General features: G+C 36.1%; 2 protein-coding genes across 2 annotated transcripts in view; one reads left to right on the top strand and one right to left on the bottom strand.

Moving 5' to 3' along the window:
* BFAR (bifunctional apoptosis regulator) overlaps nucleotides 1–264 on the bottom strand; it is a 10,735-nt gene extending 10,471 nt beyond the window's left edge. The window contains exon 1 of the mRNA XM_026858820.1: nucleotides 254–264. The gene's annotated coding sequence lies outside the window, so the exon portion shown is untranslated. The remainder of the gene's footprint in view (nucleotides 1–253) is intronic.
* The window catches only part of PARN (poly(A)-specific ribonuclease), a 61,987-nt gene continuing 36,780 nt past the window's right edge, over nucleotides 132–25,338 (top strand). The window contains exons 1-18 of the mRNA XM_026858823.1: nucleotides 132–241; nucleotides 1,092–1,171; nucleotides 3,021–3,088; nucleotides 3,183–3,264; nucleotides 3,991–4,051; nucleotides 4,751–4,916; nucleotides 5,140–5,205; nucleotides 5,950–5,988; nucleotides 7,915–7,957; nucleotides 8,606–8,686; nucleotides 10,738–10,794; nucleotides 11,825–11,902; nucleotides 12,364–12,407; nucleotides 12,892–12,934; nucleotides 14,657–14,732; nucleotides 16,882–16,992; nucleotides 17,081–17,150; nucleotides 23,763–23,818. Coding sequence (XP_026714624.1) covers nucleotides 3,027–3,088; nucleotides 3,183–3,264; nucleotides 3,991–4,051; nucleotides 4,751–4,916; nucleotides 5,140–5,205; nucleotides 5,950–5,988; nucleotides 7,915–7,957; nucleotides 8,606–8,686; nucleotides 10,738–10,794; nucleotides 11,825–11,902; nucleotides 12,364–12,407; nucleotides 12,892–12,934; nucleotides 14,657–14,732; nucleotides 16,882–16,992; nucleotides 17,081–17,150; nucleotides 23,763–23,818 — 1,135 coding nt within the window. The 5' untranslated portion in view covers nucleotides 132–241; nucleotides 1,092–1,171; nucleotides 3,021–3,026. The remainder of the gene's footprint in view (nucleotides 242–1,091; nucleotides 1,172–3,020; nucleotides 3,089–3,182; nucleotides 3,265–3,990; nucleotides 4,052–4,750; nucleotides 4,917–5,139; nucleotides 5,206–5,949; nucleotides 5,989–7,914; nucleotides 7,958–8,605; nucleotides 8,687–10,737; nucleotides 10,795–11,824; nucleotides 11,903–12,363; nucleotides 12,408–12,891; nucleotides 12,935–14,656; nucleotides 14,733–16,881; nucleotides 16,993–17,080; nucleotides 17,151–23,762; nucleotides 23,819–25,338) is intronic.

Below are 25,338 nucleotides of genomic sequence, written 5' to 3' on the forward strand. Positions count from 1 at the left end.
GGGCGGGCCCCGGGGCTGCAGGCCCTGCCGGCCCCGCCGGCCCTGCCGGCCCCACCGGCCCCGGCCCTGGGCTCGCTGGCAGGTGCTCTGCCCGCCTGAGGGGTGGCGAGCCGCTGTAGGAAGTCGTTAGTAGTCTCAGGTGTGCTTTACCCTTTACCCGCAGATTTTAAGGATAACCTAAACAAAGTATATGAAGCTATTGAGGAGTCGGACTTCCTGGCCATTGATGGGGAGTTTTCAGGTACAGTCGCACCTGTTTTGTGATTGGGGACTGTTAGCGGTGCCTGTGCAGGGTCCCAGGTGCCCGAGTTGTAACATGTATCAGTGTTGGTTTGAAAAAGCTATAGCTAAGAGCAGCACAAAATGATTAAACCACTTCTTCTATGTGCGATGGAAAGGTTTTGATCAAATAACGATACGTCATAGTCATGCTGCTTCTCCCTGCCCACAGTAATCTTTTAACATGTTAATTGATTTTCATCTGCAGCCTAGGAAAAAAAAAGGTGATTTTTTGTGTCATCAAAGAAAGAGATTATAATAAATAAGGGAGGCCTTGCAAGTGTTTGGAAAAGGAAAGACAGCAGTTAAGAGCTGTGTTTGTAAAACCCAGAGGGACTGTGCATCAGAGAGATACCTTAAGTGCTTTAGCTTTGGGATACAGAGTTCAGTCAACCATGAAACATAAATGTGGTCGAGGTTTGGTTTTGTTAGATGTGGTGCTTATAGATATATGGTGGTTGGTATGTATTGTTTAAGGTGACTAATTCAGTAAATCTGTGGACAGCACCCTTCACACTTTTAGTTTGACTTTGGTCCTGCATTGTGTTGTAAAGACCCACCAACATTGTTGCTAGTAGATCTTTTCACGTTACTGTCACACTGAGTAGGAACCAGAGCAGCAGAGCTTTACTGATAGAACACTACCATTAAATTGGGTGGCTTTTACGGTAACATGCATGCTTAGAAAATCTTTCTCAACTTGACATGCACCTTAAGTGAAAATATTTTTCTTAAATTACCAGTTGTTGCATTTCATTGCTGTGGCTAATTTTGAAAGCTTACCCAATGCAAAATATGTTCTGCTTTTTCAGGGATCAGTGATGGGCCTTCTGTTAGTGCATTAACCAATGGCTTTGACACTCCAGAAGAAAGGTACCAGAAGCTTAAAAAGGTAAAGTGTTTACCTTGACTGTAATGAAGATGCTGGAAAAAGGTTAGAACTCCTTAGTTGAGAATAGAGACAGTGTAGGGAAATATGAGAGACATTTGTAAAATTGAGTTATGTAGAGCACATGGGGATTGCTTTTCTCATTGTCTCTACTAACACAAGAATTGGGGAGTGTTGCATTAAACTTGCAGAAGTCATGATCAGAGCAGACAGACATGATTCCTCAAACAAGAGTTAGTAGATGTGTAGAACTTGTTAAAGGATGTTGAGAGTGTTAAAATTTATCAATTCAGAGGGGTACTGGGCAAGAGAAATTCAGTGCTAGAGAAACTGTGTCAGGACTAGGGTCCTTCCCAAACTACATCCACCTGCCAGCATGTACTGTCCCTAAACAAAATGCCAGCAGCCACCTCTGCCTCTCTGCAACATGTACACAAAGTCGTAGAGGGTGTGGAAAGAATTTTGAAAACTGGCCAGATGACCACAGGAAACAGCATATTGTGTATGAGGGTTAAAAGGTCAAAACTGTGGTGTCTTGGGTTGTGGGGTTTGTGTTTGAGTTTTTTTTTTTTTCCCATAAGAGAAAGGAATCAGAAAAGAGAAATGCTAAGTAACTCAGCACATGCTGTTTCCTGAAGTGTCCAAGCAGTCAATAAATGCTGTTTACTAATGTTCTGTTAAGAGATGCTCTAGGATGAGGCAAGTACTGGTTAGTGCTTCTACTGAGAAATGAGGACAACAAATGGCAAAAACTTGAGACTGTAGCTAAAAATACCCCCACCCCCCAAAAAAAACACAACAGAAAAGCCAAACCCCCAAACACTAAAGGAGACAATGGAAGTAGAGACCAGTCTCTGAAGAGCATCCAAGAAGCCAGAGGATGCTGTATTCTGTTCATCTGGCTGAATATGAGCCTTTGACCGCTTCAGGGTAGTTGGCAGTTCAGGCTCTCCAGCACGGGCAGTCTTGTGCTCATTGTTAGAGGTCTGGTGTATCAGAAGCCAGCCTCAAATTCTTGGTTGTCACCTTCTTAAAACTTCACTCTTACCAGCTAATAAATTAACTTGATTATTGATATTTTATAAATTAACTTGATTATTGCTATTTTTGATCTTTGTAGTCAAGGATAAGAGGACTAATTTTAAATGTCCTCTTGCCACCTGTTATTTTTTTCCTATGATAGAATTGAATAATCCTATGTGTTCTTTGTGTTTAAAATGGGTGTTTGGCCCTCAGAGCAATGAGACTCTCAGTGAAACTACAGTGCTGCTTTATTTCCTTGTACACTTGCAGTGGTGTTAAACCCTTCCAATATTGATCCAACAATTGTGAAATACTAGAGGACGTGATGATAAAGCGCTTAGTGATTACGCTAGTCCCTCTATCACATTTTCCACTGTTAGCTGCATGGTTTAGAAGAATATTAAATGTATTATTATTTGTGTTTGAAAACTAGATACAGCTCGTGTCCATCACAGCCTGCTCCCACCCTATGGGGAATGTAAATGAATGTTGAGAAGGAGACTCACAGCTGCTTTAGATGCAGTATCTTGTGTGTGAGCAACAGGTGGAGAGATGGGACTTCCCTAATTTCTTGTCTGTTTAAGGAATGAAAGTGCATACTACAAATCATCTTTGGGCACTAGTGAGATGATTAAATGGGGGTGAAAGCTAGTTAAAAAACTCTGATGTATTTGTTTAAAAATTACCAACACAGAAAACATTGGTAAAGAAGATTCAGGTTTGCTTAATTTGGAAATGGAGAGAAATCATATTTATTGTGGATGCATCATGGTTATCTTTAAATATGTATGATTTTTATTCTCATGCAAAGTTTTCCTTTCCTTTCCAGCATTCCATGGATTTCTTGCTCTTTCAGTTTGGCCTTTGCACTTTTAAATATGATCACACAGAAGAAAAGTATGTTACTCTCTTATTACTTGTTTTCTTAATTGAGAAATTTCTGAAGTGGTATTGATAAGATGTATTGACAGGCAACTCATCTTTTCCACAGGTATATAATGAAGTCATTTAATTTCTATATTTTTCCAAAACCCTTTAACAGAAGTTCACCAGATGTCAAGTTTGTCTGTCAGGTTAGTAGAAAAACAAGTTTGATTTTGTTTGATTAAGGTATACCTGCAGCAAACTTCTAAAAAATATTTCCAGGAAACTACATCATTGTAGAGGGAGAAGTGTTTGGTCTTTGTAACAGCTTAAAAGGCAGAAGAACATAAGTTTCTGGGTTGTTTTTTCTTATAAAAGAAATAAGTGTCAGTTGAGAGCAATCTCTAGAAATGAGCTTTAAGGGAATATCTTTGACTTCAGTTTTTAAATCTTGTTATACATTACATTGTGTGGTTTCTGGAATTGGAGATAATGTTCCAAACCTGGCAAGTTGATTCTGTTTATTTTTTTTTCCTTTCTTGTCTGACTTCCTGCTCCCTTGCTTTTTCTGTTTGATCCTTTATTTCCATCTGCTTATCTTGCTTTCACTGCTTCCCGGGCTATTGCCAGCATTTTTCTGGTCTTGGATTTGTTCTCCTGAACCACATTTTGCTTTCTTTAGTTTCCTCTCTCCACACAGCTTGTTCTTTCATCTATACCTTCGGTGTGTTTATTGTTCTTGTACTTTATGGAAGTTGAAAATAAATAACTAAAGTAGCATAGCCTAAACTCTGTGTGGCTTCTTTAGGGTCACAAGCTTAGTTGCTGTTGGCTTTGGACTTAGTATAATTTCTTAAAAAGTGAAAAACAACTGAATTGATCTTTTTATGCCACAGATGCTCTTGCCAATTGTAAGCTGTTTTCTTTTGTTACAGAGTTCAAGTATAGATTTTTTAGCAAACCAAGGATTTGATTTTAATAAAGTTTTTCGCAATGGTGAGTTATTTTAGTGTGTTCTTTCTTTCGATTTCTGCAAAATTTATCATGACATCTTTCTTAATTTTCTGAAAAAAAAGGCAGCCACTCATAAGATACTTTTAATACATAATTAAGTTCTCTGAATTATTCTTATCCCATCTACAATTGTGCTGATAGTTACTCCCTTTCCAAAAATTCACTGTATAGGTTCAACAGAATAGAATTCCTGTTTAGATAAGTGCTTGGTTGTTTATTTATGTTTCGTGGCTAAACAAATAGTCACAAGTTACGTAGCAGCGTAATGGATCATAGCAATATTTTAGAAAAAGGTATCAGTGCATTGTAATAGGCGCTGCTACAGTCTATTATTAAAGTGATGCAGATAGCAAACGGGGAGTGCTAAATATTTTTGTGACCGTGATTTACAGCGCTGCAGTCCTCAGGCTCCTGCCTTGTGCAGATATACAGCTCTTAAAGAGTCCAGTGGTACCAGCTAATCTGGCATGTGCTAGGAGGAAGCCTGTATAGACACAGATGAACAATGGGGTCTAGAACAGATGCCTGAAAGGGAAGGATGTCTTTTGAGCCTTTAGGTGTATAACACTGGCAGATGCTTGGTTAGTAATAAGACTTTGCTGAATCATACATCCCTAATTTGTATCTAATTATGATAAGCTTTTAAATGTATTTAATTTTTTTTTAAATTTTATTTTCAAGGGATTCCATATTTAAATCAGGAAGAAGAAAGACAACTAAGGGAACAGTATGATGAAAAACGTTCTCAGGCCAATGGTGTGGGATCTCTGTCATACATTTCTCCTAATGCCACAAAGTGTCCTGTAACAATTCCTGAAGATCAGAAAAAATTCATTGAGAAAGTAGTGTAAGTAAAATTGTTAGATATCCTCTGATGTTGTTGAAACTAAAACATAAAGCGATAGTGACATATTCATATGTTGAAGCTATTCTTACTAGTTCACTAGTTGTGAAATAATTCTTGTTTTGTTATGAAGTGTTTTCTTATTATGAAGTGTCTTCTTATGGGGACAGCTGTAAACATAAAAAGAAAGCAGTAACTATAGAAGCAAATAATCTGTTTCTTCCAGGGAACAGATAGAAGACTTATTAAAGAATGAAGAAAACGAAAGTTTGGAACTGGAGCCATGTACAGGGTCAGTTTCTGAAGTTACATATTTTCTAAAAAACTTATTTATTTTGGCCATATAGAATTAGGGGAGTGACAAGGAAGAATAATATCTTTACTTGGGTTAAGTGTAGCAGAATTTGTTTGACTAATCTCTGAAGTTTGAGACAACGTGGTAATTTATATGGATGTCATACTTTGTTTTATGAGCCATAACTTCTGCATGTAGTGTCAACATACTTAAGTGTAGCCAAGAAGTGTCTTGCATATGTGAACACCCTTTTACTATTGCTGAAGTGCTTCACAAGCATTGGATACGCATTTTATAAACACATTTCTCAAATCTATTGAGCTATAAGTTATCCATAGTTGACACTGTGTATTGAAACTGCTTTTAGTGGGTCTCCTTCCCGAAGTAGAGTACAGTTAATTAAAAAATAATTTAAAAATTGAATTTAGAAATGCTAGAACATTGTATCGCTGGGGGTGAGGTAACATCACTGTATCTGTGTTCAGTAATCATGACTACAGATTATTTGCTCATGACAGGATATGTGGATAAATGTGCAGAAAGGTGTAAATGCCGTTACAGCTTGGCAACTGAACAAGAAAATCTAGTAAAACCCTTCCAAGCCTATAGGTTCTGGTAGCCGTAACTTACACTTTAAAAATCTTTCTCCAAATGAACACGGAGCCAGCTTTAGCTGATTATTACTTTGAAATGCTTTTGTAAGAGGAGTGTTAGTAACACAGTTGTCTTTTTGATTTTTAGATTTCAGAGGAAGTTAATTTATCAGACCTTGAGTTGGAAGTAAGTTGCTGGTAATACTGCCTTACTGCATATTTTTAGTATTTCTGGTAAGAAATCTGGGTAAGATCTGATCTACTTAACCTCAGAGGTGAATTTAGACTTTCTTTTTCCCTTTTGAGAGAAGCCTTTTATTATGTTCTGGAGATAAATTGCATTAAAATGGTTTGTGGTGATTCATCTGAATGTTTTAAAGCTCAGTATTTATTCTATCACTCTTAATCTAAAATCTGTGAATAAAAGATCATAGCCTAGATTTAACTAACAAATGTGACTTGACAGGTTTTTAGTGAGTAGAAAGTGCATGTGCTCTCACAGATTGTGGGCTTGGCTTGGAAAACTACTAGCTCTATAGTAGGTACTGGCATGTTTATAGTTTTCTGTCAGATGCCAAGTATAAGCATTTCTGATGACGTAAAAATCCTAGCTCTAGTAGTAATTATCTCCTTTCTTGGATTACTTTATCCCTTATCTTTGCCTGAATATAACCCTTAAGGCCTTAGAAGAAACTGTAAGGCTGTAGAGATTTTTTTCATTTTTCTGACTGCACTAGTAAAATGTGGAAAACGGTGGAAATAGTGTTTTGTTTTGTTTTTTTTTTTTTAATGCACACTTAGATAATTCAGTGTTGCACTAGTATGGCACTCTTACTTAGACTGGAAGTGGATAAAATAAAGATGCTCTCTGTAAAATGGAATCACAAGAAGTGAGTTTGAGAACTAATTTGAAAAATGTTTTCAAGAATTTTTCTGTGTGAATTTTTTGATATATCGATAGAATATCTATAGATTCCAGTAACACGTAGTATTATGTTTGACATTTATTTATGCATTTTCTCTTAGTGGATGGAAGAGTGTGTTCATGAGTTGTATCTTTTTTTTAAGATTTGGCTGTGTTGTTTTATGTGTATGCAGCTGTGTGCGCTCTGTGTGCAAGTTGGTGAGAGAAGGCAAAATTGTGAAGTTAGCATGGAGATAATTAAAGCAGCAAACAGTGAGGATATTGATTGCCCTTGCATCCTGAACTCTTCACAGGTCATTTTCTCTAGTGAAGTGGTGTTCTGTTGTGCAACAGTGATGCATCCAAGGTCTGTGACATGAAGCAGCTTGAAAATGAGGTCCAGGTTCCAAATTGTGTGAGAAATCAGGGTGGAGAGGACACAATCGTATTCTTATGTGTTCCCTAGTACTAGATTTAGTAGTAGCCAGAGGACAAAGGAAACATACTGCTTCTGCAGTGGTTATATAATTGTGGTGAGTTTATTAGAATGGGAAGATTAGAGTAATCTCTACTTGTTTAAGCAGTGGAAGACAATATTCTCTGACCTTTCTATCAGTTGGATGCTCTGTGTATGGTAGTACTTTGGTAATTAAATGTGATTGTGGTGGAGTGATGCAACCCTGTAGCAGAGGTAATGACATTTGTATTAATATTTCCTATTAGAGCTTTCTGTTAGCAGGAAGTTCAGGGTTGTTTATAAATCCTAGAATGAGGGACCTATTAAAGGCATGCCATCACCAAAGAAGCTGTCTTGTGGCTGCAAGTAAATGAGAGCTTTCTCATCAGTGTTTTGATTTTTGGATTTCTTGAAAGCAATGATTCTAGGTTGTGATGAAGCATCTAGATGATATTTGCTTGATATTGCTAAAATAAGAAGTTATAGGTTTCATGACAATAGGATAGGAAATTGCATAAGAAAATACATTTTAGTGATAATTATTGTTAGGTAATGTAAGGAGGCCAATTTAACTAGGCTTTTGGTTCAAATTTTCAATTAGTTTAAAGTTAAAAGGAACTCTTAATAGTTCTTTATCACTTAAGACATTGTAGTAATGAAACATTAAATTACTAAATCACTGTTGTGGTTTCAATATGTTAAATGCCAAATTAATAACTAATTGTATTTGTTTTTCATTTGTTTTGATGTAGGTATCCTAAAGGTATCCATGTTGAAACTCTGGAGTCAGATAAGGTAACTAGGCACGTTACTGCCTGTAAAATTTGCTCTGTTTAAAGGAAATTGTACTTAATCTTTCTAAATCCCCAAACTTTTATGTCTAACTTGAGTTTTGTTATGCAAAATGTGAAACGTTTTCAATGGAATACAATGAACTAGTTTCTAAACATTAAATCTGACCAACATATGAAGTGTAAGCATGTATTTGTGTGGCTTAATATTGTTATTTTTTTAAAAGGATACTAAAAGGTATTTTAAGATGTAGTGGATCTGACAGTCAGTATTGGTGGAAAGTAGATCTTGATCTTAGAGGAAAAATAGTTACATGACATGCTGTATTCTCACTTCCCAGTACAAATCTCTGCTTCAAAAGATATTTGAAATCCGCTACTTACAAGGAAATGCTGATAACCTTTCCTCAGAAGTAGAAAGTGAATTTAGTAAAAGTTAGGTTTGGTGGATGAATCTAGTACAACTTTCTAAAGTAGGCTTTTGGTGTAGTAGGTGATAGTGGTGCTTACAGTAGGGACAGTCATGTTGCCAAGTAACTGCGGCTGAGGTATGACTTAATTTTCTTTACAATGTAAATTTACAGAAACTTGTAGTGGTCTTAAATATGAACTTCTCAGAGTCATTCCTCCAATTATTCATTTTTTATTTTAGAAGGAGAGATACATTGCTATTAGTAAGGTAAATGAAGAGGAACGAAAAAGAAGAGAACAGCAGAAACAGGCAAAAGAACAGGTAAATAAGTTCCATTTCATTAGTTTATGTGAAAGGAAGGGGGGGGGTAGAATCTGTGGTTTCAGTCAGCTGTGCAGAATTGTGTGATTTGGTTTGGTAGCGTTTCCCTTTTGTTTGGCTGTGCCTGTTGTCTGAAACTGATCCTCCAAATTCTATCAGGTAACTTTAGGCTTTGAAGTAGAACAAGAAGAATTGCAAGACACCCTACAAAACTGTGAAGGAGTAATTGTGGCATACCAAATCAGTATTCTGGAGCAGTGAATTCCTCCTTATATGAATCTGCTCTATCAGAGAGGCATGGCCTAGTAATAGGAAACATCGGTGATTGTATTTGTTAGTGCTGTATAACAACAGTCATTGCAAAAAGTCTTGCAGAAATTCTCAAGTTTTCATGTTATCTGGATTCACAATCTGTCCTTGGAGTAGTACTCTGTTAGGGAACTTGCTTGCTCTTGGTTGTCAGAGTTAGTGTCCTGTACAATTAATATGTCATCTGACTTTTCTGGGTGGAAACATGCTGCGTGACTACTGTAGTGACAAGTTGACTGGAATGTTGTCTCTGGTATATTCGGGCACCCTCATCATTGTTTATGGGACTTGGTTATTTTTGCTTAGTGAGTCTGACGCAAATTTCAGGAAGTAGAAGACTTGAATTGGGGAAATTCTTGATCATACTTGTGATTTGTGCTTATGTGTTTCAAGATAAAGCCAGTTTGATTTGGGTAAATAATACTTGCATGTAGAATGCCTGTTAAGAGGGAAGGGCTGTCTAACAGAGCTCAACTAACGTGACATCACTTTTTCTAAAAGGCGAATTAGGGACAATTTGCTACTACAGTAGACTTTTCTGAAGCAATCTTTATAAGTGTATTACTCACTCTGACTGTGGCATTCTGAGCTGAATTAAAATAACAGTGAATGTTTTTACTGAATTTCACTTCTGGTTGAACACAGATAATGCAAGGCAGGTCCCTAGACCTGAAAAAGAAAAATGTTACAAAAAATTCAGAGAAACTAAAATAGATGCTGTAGTCAGATCCCCCCAAACCAATCTGAGTCAGTTTGAAATGTGTAACTCACATTATACAACTACAATATTACACAGATACAATATTATATAATACTTCTTATTTTTGTTTGTATAAGTAGTGAAGAATATTTCTTCCTCAGTGTCAATGATAGCATAAAAATGCTATCTGATTTAACAGAAATAATCGGGATTCAACCTGTTGCATTTTATGACAATGTAGGTAAAAATATGGCCGAAAATATGTAGCTTAATTTTAATTTCTTCTTGAGCTGTTTGCAGGCTGATAGCTGTTGAGCACTGTTGAAGATAGTATATTGACAATGAACTGACTGCAGCTGTATTGGTCTGGTCAGGATGAAGTTACCTTTCTTTGTAGCAGCCCATGGGTTGCTGTGCTTTGCATTTGTGGCTAAAACAGTGTTGATAGCATACAAGTGTTTTGGCTACTGCTGAACAGCGTTTGCAGTCTGTCAAGGCTTTCTCTCTCTTTTCCAACCTCCCCTAAAACCAAGTAGGCTGAGGTGGTGGGCAAGAGGTTGGGAGGGGATGTTCATGGTTGTGGTGTTTATATTCCCAAGAAACCTTTTAAGCATGCTGAGTCCCTGCTGATGGGAAGTGGTGAACAAATTCCCCTTTTTGCTTTGCTTGTGCATGCAGCTTTTTATTTTTTTTTGTCCTCTCTGTCCCCAGGGAAAGGGGGAGTGAGCAAAGGCAGAGTGGGTGTTTGACTTCTGGTCAGGGTCAAACCCACCACAACAGCTTGTGATTTTTTTTTTTTTTTTTTTTTTTTTTTTTTTTTTACTTTACTGTGGACTAGAGCTACATATAAAACTGGAATTCTGTCAGCAGCATCCTGGTTTGACCTTGGTTATCTTCCAAATGTTGCTCTTTCCTCTGTGGTTTGTTCTTGGTTATGTCCAAGAAACAGTTTAAGCCAAACTGATGTGTGTGCCAGTTCGCAGGTACAGTTTTGAAAATATTTGTATTTATGTTTTACTAATGTCAGAATCTTTGCTTACAGGAAGAATTGAATGATGCAGTAGGATTTTCCAGAGTTGTTCATGCCATTGCTAATTCTGTAAGTTAACATGATTTTTAATGCACCTTTGGTTGTAAGAAAAAAAATTTAATTCAAAGAAAGAATTCTTTTGCTGTTATATTTTTGAGGATAAGGTGAAATACAAGTTAAAGTGGCTTCTCCTTTTGTTTTTAAGTTGATGTTGCTTCATGTTTTACAATGGTTGAATGTGGTAGCTTAAATAAGCTTTTAAACTAATGATACAAACAACCTCATTATCCATACGAGTCAACAATACCAATTTCTTAGTGTTCTTAACAAGATTTTCTTAAATAAATAAGTTTTGAGGGCTTTTTTTTTCTCTGTCTCAAAGATTGTTGGGTTTTTTTCTGGCAGTTAAAGGCTTAATCAGAGAAGGTCATCTGGTTCTCTTCTATACTTCTTCATAGTTAAAATAGGCTATAGTTTTCCATCTGTCCCCTTTAGCCCAGTTATTTTCACATAGTTGTTATGGCCTGATTTGTAGAAAGAAAACACGTATACATATTGTTTAACAAATGGAGGATGCGAGGAAGCAGAAAAGGTTGTCATGTCAAGTCAATCGAAGTTAACGTTTAAAAAATTTCTTGTACTTTTTCAGGAAGGAACTTGCTTGTACATCTGGCATGAAAGGTTCTGTGCTCTGAGAAGCCAGATCATGCCCCTAATAACTATTATATATTATAACTGTAAAGAATATCTTGTGAGTTGTTGCGCAAGCTGTAAATTAAAAGGTAGTGGGCTGAGAAATCACTTCAATCTTAAATAGATTATATTTGGAAACAAGCTGTAAGTAGCTGTTCTAGTGCATCTTCTCAACATTTGAAGTTGCTGCTGAAGGCTGTGGTAAGTGGTTGAGAGTAGAGGAAAAAAGTGGCTGCTCTGAGAGAATGGAGGAGTCTGTGGGGCGGGCAGGGAGCAAGTGGGGAGGTCAGATTTGTAGTTGTTCCCAGCTGCACTTGGCTGGCATCTGGGATAGGTGCTTTTCACACGGTGCCCTTGCCATGGCCATGATTGGAAATGTAATTGACATTTAATGTTCTTTTCACAGGGCAAGCTTGTTATTGGGCACAATATGCTGCTGGATGTTATGCATACCATACATCAGTTCTATTGTCCCCTACCTGATGTAAGTAATTTTCTGAGTGTTCAGATGATGAAATAAATGCCTTAATGTATTTACCTTTAGTCTCCAAATTTTCTTGTGAATGGAAGCGTATGACGGTCTATTAAGAAGAACAGAAATTTATTTTAAAAAGAATGCTTGTTACTTCCGGGCTACTGCCTTGTTTTGTTAAATCTTCATGTAGAAAGCTTAGTTGAATTAGAGGTAGTCTGTTATATAATAGGATATTGGAGGTGAAATAACATTGTTCTTATGAATGAAATAATTAGTCTGTGGTTCTGTGTAGTTGCAGGTGGTTATTTATGGTAATGCTGACAAATACATCTCTTAGGGGGTGAGAATTCAGTCACTGCATCTCAGTTTTAGAAGGTGATTGAATAATTGTAGCTATTGCTATCTATCATCAGAGACTGATAAACGCTTAATTTATTTGGATTTTATCTTCTGGTTTAATGTTAAATTAGGACCTGAGCGAGTTTAAGGAAGTAACATCATGTGTCTTTCCCCGGTAAGTGCTTAGTTCAAACTTTCAACTGTTTTAGTATTGCTTTAGCGAGCTGATACTGTTTGTCTTAGCCTCATAACCTAGCTGTTACTGGAAATAAAATTTGGAACAAGTTAGATAAATACAGCTTTTGAAAGTATTCTGTAGCATCTCTTTTTCAGAACAACAGTGCTATTGTTCTACTTGGCAAGAGATGCAGCTTTGCTACCCCCCTTTTTTTGGCATGATGTTTGGTCTTTCAAATCTGCACTACATTTGGAACAAGATTTATTTGCTACTTATTGTTTACATCCCTTGCTGTTGCTTAGTTGCTGTCTTTTTTCATTGCTGAACAAAGCCAAGGAATATTTTGGCTACTCTAGGATCTGAGAGTAATTTTTTAGTAGGGTGAAACTGTTGTTTCCCAGCTAATACACCAAAACATTTTTGAGGATTTGGCAAAATGGACATTCTTCCATTTCAACTTTAATTCTTACTTTGTTTCTAGGCTATTGGATACTAAACTGATGGCAAGTACACAACCTTTTAAGGTAAGTTAATATAATTATAGAATGATTTGAAGATACAAGTTTGTATTAAGTGCATATTGAAACAAATGATATTTTTTTTCTTAGAGAAAAAATGTCTTAACTGTTTTCTGTGATGTTCCTTTTTTCTGTAAAAGAATTATTTTTCTTCCTACTTTATCTAAACTTAAACTTTTAGAATATGAGTTTTTACTTTTGTACAAGTGACTTTTGTGTTTGCAGTTTTAAGGTAACTTAGCTTTGAATTCCAAAATAGGTACCATATATGTGACTTAAAATGTGAATAGCAGACTTTTTGTCTTGTAAATTAGCACAAGACTGCATCTTTCCTCAGGAGTAAAAAAAGTGGTATTCATGAACAAATAGGACCTGGAGGCTGCTTGTATACTCAAAGCTTTAGAATATTCTGAATGCTGACTTAATTTTGTTTAGAAAAAGATGCTTGAACATCATAATTAGTTTCTGTTGTGACCTGCTGTTCAGTGTGTAGTCAGCAGGAGGAAAAAAATTACAGGTGTCTCTTAAAACCTCTTGCAACATGAGGTTTTTTATTCTTCTAAAGAAGTATTGAGATAAGTGATCATACTCTCTTGTGTGCCTTTGGAATGAATTAATTAAAAAAACATGCTGATGAAGCAGCATCTATCTTTCTGCATACCTCTCTGACTTCAGAGCATTGCATAACAGAAAAATCTCATTAAAATGTACTTAGTAGATATATTCAGGTTTTTCTTGCATCCTGCTGTATTGTACTCTGAAAACTAATAGTGCTGAACATCGTGAAGAAGTTTCATGTTTGGTACAGTTCTGTTGATACTTGTAACTTTTACAGAAGATGCTTGGGTTTTAGGCTATTATTACCAGGAGTGCCTTGGTATACCAATATAATGCATCATTTGAGCTTGTTCATTGTACTGAGTTCTCGCTAACTTTTCAAATAACAGACTTGATAACTGTCTTGATTTACAACCAAAGGAAATTTGGTCCTCAGATTTCAGACAACTTCAAGAAACTTTGTCCGAGGCTTTTTTATTTCCTTGCTATTGAGTCAGCATTTTTTTTTCCCCATTGTACTGATTGTCAGAGTATATTTGATAAGAACTTCAAGAATTTTGGTTTGAAGAAATTAATAATTTGTGTATCTTTGAGTTTTATATATGCATATTGTGAGCATATACGTTTTAAGTATGCATATATAGATTCAGTAATGCAACTCAGCTATGTTGAAGTGTAGAAGCAGCTTTCTGAATTGTCAGGCTTCTTTCACTGTCCTTTTATTACTTTAAATCAGCGGTATTTAGACTTATAAAACTTCACAAGAATGTCCAGTCAGCAAACACACTTCAATACTCACATTGAATATCTTCAACCATTATGGTCAGTATTAGGATACTTTTGCCTTGCTCTTTGTGCTGCCTTTTCCCCTGCCACATGTACCATGCATGGAACCAGATTCAAAGAGGAATATTAGTTTGGCGTAATTCATCATCAAGAATTCTGAAAAGTATTAATAAATGCTTGTGACTCATGTTGCAGGTGAGACAAGTTTACTTTTTAAAACTTGTCTTGACAGACTTCTCTGGTGTGTTAGTGTGAAATGAAGCTGTGTATATATCCTTAGAGAACAGAAGATGGCAGCAGTAAATATTTAGTTTATCCTATTTGATTTCAGTTTCCAGGGAAAATTTGCTAGGCTTTAGGAGTTAATGGTGTCTTTTCTTGCAGGAGATCATTAATAATACGTCCCTTGCAGAACTGGAAAAGCGTTTAAAAGAGGTTCCATTCAGCCCTCCTAAAGTTGGTAAATATATATCAAAATGGTCTTATTTCTGAAATGTTTTCCCCTTTCAGAGAAAGGAGAGTGTTTAGATTACTTTTTTTCTTGGTGTGAAAAGTAAATTTCCCTGTTAATACTTAGTGTTTTGATAAAAGGGACTTTAAACAAATAGTGCATATAGTATAGTGCAGTTGTATTTAGAACTATTAGTGGAAGTGAGCAAAAATCCTTCCATTTCATTTCAGATAAGAGAAGAATGGATGTATTCGGTGAACAGCAGTTTCATCACCATCTTTGTTTTTTAGATTGATTTTTGCTGAGTAACTCGAAATTGTTTTAGAACTGTTTTGTTTGGTTATTGTTGTCCTTTGGATCAAAACTGGAGCACTCTAACAAACACTTGGACAAACATAATCAAGAAGACTTACACAGTAGTGATTAGTTATGTGTGTTCTAGAAATTAAAGTTCCTTTAGAACTTTCTTTGCTTTGAGGTGAACTAAAGGCTATCTAAGCAAAGGGCAAGCTTATCTCAAGGCTCTGGAATTTTTCTTAAGCTGCTGATTTAGAAAAGGGATGCTGAACAGTAGAGTATGCTGGAAGGAAATGCTCAATGCTTAATGAAAAACAAGACGAGTGATACTTTCTGTATTGCTGAATGTGCAGAGCAGATGCACTTAAGCTGTAGTAACAGAAGAGATAATAAGATGGATAATCTACAATCTTGGACAACAGGCGGGAGCTATTGGTGCCTAGATCTAAGCAGTGCTACGCTTATGAAGTGCACAGTAACTGCATGCAGACTTCTTAGTGTTGTATCCTCTGTAGCTTCTCAGGATGTAACATAATTTGGCAGCTGTCAGGTACTATTTTTGCTGATGTAATATAAAATAATAACTTTACCAATATTATTTTTTTTGAGCAAAATAGGATCATAATGGTTAATTGAATCAGTGTTAATATTCAGTCAGAGATGATTAATGTAGTTGAGAACATCCAAAGCAAAGCATGTTTAAAAATACTAGAAGCCTTTTGTTAATTGTTCATTATGTTTTCTTTTGGATATGTATCTTTTAAAAAAATAATATTAAGCGCTAAGAAATGTCCTTTTCAACACAGCCAGTATAGCTTAAAGTTGTCTGAATCTGAACTTTATTTTAAAAATAAATATTACAAGGGCTTATCTGAAAAAAGGCCTGATGTTTTCCTACTCTAGTTTCAGATATAAAAATTTGGATTCAGGTTTCTTTTTACAAAATTTCTTTTTACAAAATTAACAGGTATGCTTACATATTTCAATTGTATAAGTTATGCTAGTATTTCTTTATCACTGTTTTAAATCCTGGGTATATTTCATCATTGTGTTATCTTCATTTGCTAAGTTGAATGCAATAAATTAAGTGGAATTATAGAGTTCACTTTTCAGTCTGTACCTTAATGTAAGAGTCACGATTCTGGCTTTTTAAACAGTTAATTTAACAGTTAATTTAACCAGTTAATAACAGTTCTTCCAGTCCTATTCTCAGTATGGCTTCTGGAGGAAAATGAGCCAGCTTTCTACAGGTTGAGAAACTAGCTACAGAGGTGAAATAACTTAGATGCTGGAAGTGGGAAAAATTTAAATTATAAAGAAAAAAGTGTGATATGCACATATTTCTCTGTTTCTGAGACTTGGGCACTTTTGGACACTTCAGAGAAGTGCCTCTTAAGGTTTCCACTTTCAGATACTTCTCACGGTCTTCACCTAAACACCAAGCATGATTGTAAATAACGTTGTCAATAAAGACATCCTTTCATCACTTAGTTCCATCTTCACCATTTATATACCTTGAAAAGTCTGACCATAGGTCAATTGGATGGTTAGCAAACAGGCTAACAGTAGAGTTTTCAATTAGCCTGAGTGTTCTTTTAAATGCAAGAGAGGGGAAAAAATATGCTGTGTGGGGAATCCTGCTGTCATTGTATTAGAATCAGTACTCCATTTTGGCAAAGTAGGTCTGTGGATTAATAGCTTTTTAAGAGAAAGGAGTTTCTGTTCTAGGAGAAATTCTGAAAATTCTGAAAAACTTACCCAAATGATGTTATACTCCAACAAAATAAGTGTGTTGGCAAGCATACAAGGCTGTCTTTAATGTCTGTGACAACATGTTTACAAATTATTTTTTTCTCCTCAGAAAGTGCAGAAGGGTTTCCAAGTTATGATACAGCTTCTGAACAACTTCATGAAGCAGGATATGATGCTTACATTACTGGATTGTGCTTCATCTCCATGGCTAATTTCCTAGGTAACTAAGTAGTCTTTTTTTCAAATCTTCTCCTTAGTGCTGTCTGTAGCTGCTTTTTTACGTACTGAATTTCTTCTTCATTCATCAGGTTCATTCCTCAGTCCTCCGAAAAATCACGTGTCTGCTAGATCAAAACTTATTGAACCTTTTTTTAACAAGTAAGTAGCTGCTGTATTAAACTACCTGCTGAAACATGGAAATAAAACACTAACCTTAGAATATATATTTCTAGCCTCAGAATTAATGGCTAACTGCATTTTTCTTTACACTTCAGTTTTGACTGGCTTTCTGGTTCATGCTGGTAATGCTGCAGAGAGGCCATAATTTTTAAAGTAAATACCTTTCCTTCTGAAAAGAATGGTTTACTTTCTCTAACCTGTAAAAGGATACTTCGAAGAGTACCTGGACTGCTTTGATGGCCTTGTCCATGCCAGCGTTGAGAATATGTTTACAATTTAGAAAATTATTTCTGGAGTAAGCTTTGGGAGTAGTGGAACTGAAGGAAAACTGGTCAGGTGTCCTTTATGCTGTAAGACACTGTCAGAAAATGGTGATAGTTAAAACTGAGTACGCTAAACAGTCTAGAAAAGACAAAATATCCCTACTGTAAGATTAATCCAAATTAGACAAAGCTATTAACATTAACAGGTAACCCATTTTTAAGAAGGCATAAAACCCATGTGTGATTAGTACTTTATGGGATGATGGTATGATCAGTATTTTGCTTTGAATTGGATCTTCATGCTGATTACTTGAACAAACTGAAGAAAGACTTGAGAAATCTAGAAGTCTTTATGCACAGATTTGATTCTTTGTATATTTAATCTGTAGATTTTACCTTATAAAGTTTCTAAAGATAGTATAACCTGTCATAAAGGGAAATGAGTTGAAATGAAAAAGCTGCTAGTGCTTTAGTCTGTTTAAATTCAGGAGAAATGCCATCCTTTCAAATCCTATCATATAGGAGTTGGCAAAATTAATTATTTTAGCTTCAGATGGCTCACACAAATGAGGAAATAGTTGTGATCAATGGCTTTCAGCTTTCAGTGATCTGGAAACCAAAATACTATAGTGACAGCAGTTAGCTGATTCTCTTGACACTCAGACATGTGAGGCAGTAATATTCTAGCAGACGTTATAAATTGTATGTTCCTTAGATTGAACATGGACCTGCAGTGACCACTTGATTTGTATGTGAAGGTGGTGATACAACTGATCAGCATAATTTCATTTTAAGATAGGATTTAACACAGGGTTGTTTTCAGAAACACGAGCACACACACATGCCAACTAGTAGATGCCAATTGTGGGGGCTATTTTTTCAGTCATCAAGCAAAATGCTTTCAGTTCTTTCTAGGGATGCATAACTGCAACAAGTACAAACTGAAACTTCTAAAACTGTCACAATAATACATGAAATTAGCTTTTCAAGTTAAGTTGTGTACTTCAAATGCGATATTCCTCTAACAGTGACATTTCACAGTGTTTCGAGAGGAAGCCTGCTGTGTCTGTTCTGGCTTCGGAGATAACGCTGCCTAACTGTAACAAAAGGGAAAGTTTACAAAAAATTGTAGGGAGAAGAATGTTGGGTTTTTTTTTAAGCAAGAACTAAAAATTGCTGTTTACAAGAAAAGTTTATCCATTCTGTCATTATTCACAACTTGTAGCTTCTTGTTTCAGATAAGGTGTGTATTATTTTTAAATCATGGGAACTTGGAAGACATTCCATGTGATCTTAGAAGCTTTGCCATATTCTAACTAACACCTGTGACCTCACCTCAGTCAGAGCTTGGAGATGAGACCGTCTCACCTTTTCCTTGTAGTGAGCAGGTCAAGGCTTGTATTTTTAAAGCTAGGTTTTGTACTGTAATGCAAAACAACAAACCAGAATAAGACAACTCTATTTATTTAATTATTTTTTTAAAAAAGAAAAAATACTTAAGTACATGTCAGACATCAGAGCTGTTAGATATTTAAATGAACAAGTCTCTTGCTCTGTTTGGTATGTCATTGCAGACCAGATCTCTGTTTCCAGCACTTGGTCTGTTTAGCACCTGTAAATAGCATCCAGGGCTTGTGCAATTCACATAGTTATCTTAAGGTCCCTAGTGAGTATGTTGCTTCTGGGGCTTTTTTTGCAGGTATGCTCTGGGCTGCCAGCTAGCTTCCTGCTACACCTAGTTTTCTCTAGTTTGTGGTCTAGGAGCTTTCCCTAGCTGAGCATCCTCTCTTCCTCCTGGGGAGAAAAAAAACTATCTTCCTCCTTCCTCCAGAAGTTCTACCTGATCCTGTGGGCAGCAGTCAGAACAAGGAAACCTTTTCCTTTGTGCTGTAGTCATGTTCTTCAAGCAAAACACAAACTACAACATGCAAACAGTAAGCTAAACAAATGAAAGTTATACTATCTATCACAAAAGTTTTTCCTGAAAGAAGCAGAACAGAGTAGTTTATTATAAGTCAATTATTTAGAAGCAATGTTCTCAGTTTGAACTATTATCAAGATAACCTTGAAAGTATTCTTTAAAGCAGAACACTTTATGATTCTTTGGGTTGCTTATAAAGTCTTGATTTCAAGATACCTGAATCCTAGGTGTTAATATTTAAATACAGTTTCAAGATTGAACTTCTACATGATTGATGTGCCTGATAAGATTTTGGAAATGTTTTCTGTTTGAATAGACTTGTCACCAATGTGAACAGTGGGAGTAAATTTAAAATTGAAAAATCAAGCTTTGAAATTTACAAAATAGCCTTCAAAGGAAGGTAATACTTTTTTCAGTAGTTATTTTGACCTCTTTCATTATGTCAGCAAAGTTACAGAACTTCCTGGCTTGCCATTCAAGAATGGTGGCCAGCATATAGGTTAATGTTCATATAGGTTCATGATGAACATAGGTAAAATCTGTACTTTCAACTTCGTGTAAGAGTGGAACTGATTAAAAACAAACTTTGCCTTAGGGTTGTTTGGCTCTTTTAGGCATAATGTAGTAAGTTATATGATAAACAGCTCAATAAGCCAAGAATTCCAGAGACGCATTTCTGTAATCTTTATGCTTCACTGTTTATACAACATCTTTGAAAAGTCATGTTCATGTGAACAACCTGCTGTGAGTAATCCCTGATGAACACTTATGAGTCGAGATGATAGGACTTACTATATTATAATATCTAAACTCTTATGTGTATAATTTGGATGCTATATTGTGTTATATACTTTGGAGCTGATTGGAAACTTTTTGACCTGTTTTGTTTAGAGCAACATATCTTCTCTTCTTCCATGCATTTCTTCACCCCTCAACTCCTCCCAATCTTTTAATGACAACTTTATTTTAGATCTCTTTGGGTTGTTTGAATGTTGGGGCTTGGGTTTTTTGATGTAGCTGGAGGCAGGGGGTGAAAGAGGTGTAGAGAAATGAAAACACTGTGTTTATTGAGCTGAATAACATGATAGTCTCTAGAAATATAAATTATCGTCAAAAGATTTTTTTTTTTTCATACAAAGGGTTACCAGAACCCAAAATTTAGTGCAAATAGCTTGGTTTTGTGCTGTATTTGTGGAAAATGTCTCTCCAGGGAGCTAGGTTCTCTGGCATGTATTGCAAATCAGTTAATTTCTCCCTCTGCTTTTCTATATTTATTTAATTTTCTTTGCAAAATTATTTCAAAATAACATTGCTGTGCTTTTCTGCAGTTTGACCAGTAACTTTTCAATCGCATTGTAGGAGTAAACAATTGCTGTCCTTGTGCTTTCAGTCACATGTGGCTGTACTAGTGACTGAGCTTGACTGGTAAACTCATCTGGGTTTAAAAAGATGCCTTTTCTTTTTCCAGCTGGATCAGTTTCTCTACACAGCTGTGAAAGCTTTCATCCTAGCCCAGTGCAGAGGAAGAATGTTGACTGCTTGAGACTGCTTCACTTGCTGTGAAGTGGCATGATCATAGTCTTTGCTCTCCTTGTTTTACTTGACTTGCCACAGAAACAACTGTCTTCCAAGTGGCTGCTTCAAAATACCTGAGTTCCTAGGATGTTATTGTATATGGAGAAATAGACCTCTGTCCTCTGACAGGCTGTATTCTATAAGCAGTGTAGGAAATAGCATTTTTTTAGCTTGGTCAGTATAGCTTTTAAATAATTGTGAAGTAATGTAGTGAAAAGCAGTGTCATAGCTGCAGCTTCACGAATCTAGCTAATTTCATATAAAGTAAGCTTCATGTTGTCATACAAAACAACCTGATTTAAATTTTCCACAGATAGGTGAGGAATCATAACCATAACTATGGATACTTAATTATGGATTATGCTGCAGCTCAGTGTTTATAATCCATGTGATATTAGTGCTAACAAGATGTAGTTGCTGCTGTAGTGTACTTTAAGTGCACTTAATATTAAAATCAATATTTATACTCTCTTTAGGGAGTGTGTGTATTTGGGCATGTATGTGCTGTTTAGAGACACAGTTCTTTGACCAAACAATAAATGTAGGATTTGTCTCAGAGGATAAAAACCTGACCTTAATTAATGTCAGGTATATGTGTGGTTTTGGCATGTCTGTTCCTGCTATTGGCCACTGTATTGCTTTCCTCAACATGGTAGGACCTGGGGGAGGGCATCTTAACTAGTATTCTCCCCAGAAGTTTTTGTTGTATTTTTAGTAAACTTCATCTTTATTTTCATGAGAATTGCTAGCTAGGAAAATAAACTAGTTTATTTTAAAAATAAACTTTTTATTTTTACTTTGTAAAGTAGCTCATTCCAAGAATTCTGTAAAAGCTTTTTCTTTAGATAACTCAACTTAAACCAAATCTGTCGTCTTTTTTTTTTTTTTCCCCAAAAATTTTGCTATCCTGCATGGGTGATGGACATCCTTCATCCAGTGAAGACTAAACTGCTTTTACTGACTAGCTGACATACTGCATATTTAGCCTATGCTTATCCCCTGCTCTGGAGTCTGAAGAAGGCTGTGGCTCCTACAAACAGTGACACTGATGTTATTTCACATGAAGACATGAGCACAAATCATAAGTAATAAATGGAACCGAGCATCTTTCAACAATCTGAAGTCTGTTGACTCCGTGTCTGACTCTAGCAAAGCATGGATCACAGACCTGCAACTTCTTTTTTGCCCAGCTAGGTGCTCTGTGATGTGGTATGATCCTGCCTGATGATTTCCAGCAGAGATGGAATGGAGTCACTTCCCTTCTATTCCTCCTTGGAAGATGTGTCCCATGGTCCCTCTTTGTATTCACCTGCTGTTTCATCTCATAGGGTTATTCTTATGGTTTAATCACCATGTCTCCTGTCTGTGGTTTTCTGGGTGGATGACTTGTTTTGGTTTTGTTTCTTTTTTGAACAATAGCTCAGTATTACCCCAGATCTCTAGGAGATGTCAGGGTAAGGATGTTTTTCTCTGTTTCCTTGTGGAAGCTGTGTTCTGAAACTCTGTGGCTTCTTCTCAAGATGCCACTCCAGTCCTGTTTATACAGATGGCTGTAGTGAAGCCAAGGCTATAGGAGTATGACACCTAAGGCTAAACATAAAAAGAAACTCTGGCTCCTTAGTAAAATATCTTCATTGTTCAGTGCTATGCTGGAATTGTTAAAATTTCTAAAGTTAATTGATACTGATGTTTCTAATTTTTATTGATAAAATTCCTTTTAGGTTCTGCAGTGCTTAGGGGGACACAGTGCACATTTTACTGTATCTTCCTCGAGATTGAGGAAGAGAAATTAGATGGGATGGTGTGTATTCGAAGTAGTGCCAGTTCACTAAAGACAACTGGCTCACATGTGAACCCGTCATATAGTATATTTTCTCCCCAGTAGTTTTATTTTCTTCTCAGTATTTAAAGACAAGTTATCAACCTCATTCCTGTAGACTTTTCAGTGATGCAAGTAACCATAAGGACATAACATTCAAACTCTTAAAGATTAATAGTGAGTGTGGTATGATACAAAGAATCTCTAGGGATTTACAGAATCGTTTGCACCCTTAAAATATTTTTGAGCTGTTTATATCAGTTTTTGCTTAGTTGAATACTGAAACTGTTGTCTGATAAGTATTTTAGAAGCTTTTTGAAGTTAAAATAGAAAAATTATTTTAGCTCTCCAGTGAACACAATACACAGCAAATGTTTTGTAACAGCAATGTGGAATCTATACCCATGACAGGATTTTAGGCTTCTTATTTTGGAGATAAATAGTTTTCACAGATGATTATGAGCTTTTATTGAAGGCATTTCTTGAATGTTTTGAGAAAATCTTCAGTTACATGTTAAAGGGAAAATGACTTGTCCTGGTTATCTCCACTGAAGTGTCATGATGGCTTTTGCAGTTTTAGGGTTTTAAGATGCATTCTGCCTAAAGCATGATGCAGTGCTCAGAAAATGGGAACGTATGTGTGTATTTAGAATGACAGCTTTTGCACTATCCACTGTGTAAGTGGCTCTTGCTGTGCAGAGCTGCTACTTTCTAAATGTTTGTTTCCCCACTTGTTTTAATTGTTTTCAGCAGTAACAGTTTGGGGCTTCTTTGTTCTTGTTTTGTTCAATAAGTAAAATTACTAGCATGATGCCAAGTAACTTTTTGAATCTGGATTGTTAGATAATGGATTGGATTTAGAGGGTCTGTTTGTTTTAATATCACTTAAGATACGGTTGGGATGATTAGTTCTGTTTCTTCAGAAGCAACATCTAAAAAACTATAAAAAGGAAAGCTTATTAAAAGGTCTTTAGGCAGAAATTTGCTAATGGTACTTTTCCATTTTCATTCAGGCTATTTCTTATGAGAGTAATGGACATACCATATCTCAATTTGGAAGGACCAGACTGTAAGTAGCTTATTTCATTCCAAGCTTACTACTATTCTGACAAATTTCCTGGAGGAGGAAGTGTAAAGATTAATTATTGTATATCTAAAACATGGGACATCAGCTGTGTTTAGGTTATTAGCTGCTTGTCAAATGATCGAAATGTTCCCTTTTTTTTGGAATGAAATAGTAAAACCTTAAATTTTTCAACTTTGACTAGAGAACCTGCATTATAAAGGGGGTTGACTAGATCAGATAAAACTATCATGACTAAATGTTAACAGTTTGAAGCCAACAGCTTTATGGGTTTTTTGGGGTCACTATTCTTATGGCATACAACATTTAAAGTGGGGTCTTAACACTTTCCCCTCCTCCCCTCACTCTAGCAGTAAATACAGGATGCAAATTAGTGAATAGGAAATGGCTCTGCAAATCTTCTGGCTGCTTTCCTTCACAATTTGCATGTAGCAGTACCTTTACTCCCATCAAAACATCAGAATTCTTCTTCTGTCACATGAGATTATGATTATATAAATGGAAAAATATTACTTGAAATATTTTTACATTTCTGGTTATTTCAGGTTACAGAACTGGGGCTGTAATAAGTTGCTAATACATTTAAATGAGAACAGATTTTACTAATCTAAAGGGCCTTACTGTTATGGGATGTTAGACTATGAGGAAGAAAACTTCATATGTTACCACTGATGTCTTGATTTATGAAAATATGAAGCCCTGGAGGTCAGTCTAGTCCTCAACTAGATGAAAGCTTAATTTTATACTGTGAAGTCAGGTACATGAATGTCTTAAAAATGATACCCATCTGGAAGCAATATTGATGTGAAGACACTCCATGCATCAGAAAGCTCAGACTGGAGGATGACCCTTTATTAGATGCTGGTTTACTAGTAGCAGAATGCAGCTCTAGAAAGATGGAAGTAACTCCTGGAGAGGAAAATATATGCTGTAAGGGCATATATTTAATTTTTAAATGCAGTTAGGCATAATAACTGAGGTTTGGCTCTGCAGATCTTTTGGAATGGTTATCTAATTATGTTGCATACTCTTTTCCCCAACTGTTTGATATTGAGTGGAAGAATGGATAAATACTTTGGGTCATTGAGAGAATGCCAAAGCTACTAAGCTGTAAAGATGCTACTTCCACTTGCTAGCCAACTTACAGGATTGTTTTGATACTTTGCCAAGAAGAGTTGCCAAAAAAGAGTCTGCCTCTGAAAGTCTGTCTCTTTTATCTGAAAGCCACTCCTGTAGAACAAACTGATGCAGATGTTACAGCAGAATCTGAACCAGGATGACTTTCTAAGCTTCAAAACAGAAAGTACATGTAGGGTGGCATGTTTGGCAGGCTGCTTTAGAAACACTTAATTCTATTTGGAGTTTCAAATACTACTGTAGGTTAGGGAAGCTATCTGGATGTTTGTTGTCTGTAGGGGGCATTTTTTGCAGAGAAGTCAAGTCCTGCAAAGAATAAGGCCACACTTCTGTGGTAGAGAACTCTGGTGGGGGGGGGGGGGGGGAAA

Source organism: Athene cunicularia (assembly GCF_003259725.1).
Source record: "Athene cunicularia isolate RWA chromosome 14 unlocalized genomic scaffold, athCun1 chr14_part1, whole genome shotgun sequence".
Taxonomy (NCBI): Eukaryota; Metazoa; Chordata; class Aves; order Strigiformes; family Strigidae; genus Athene; species Athene cunicularia.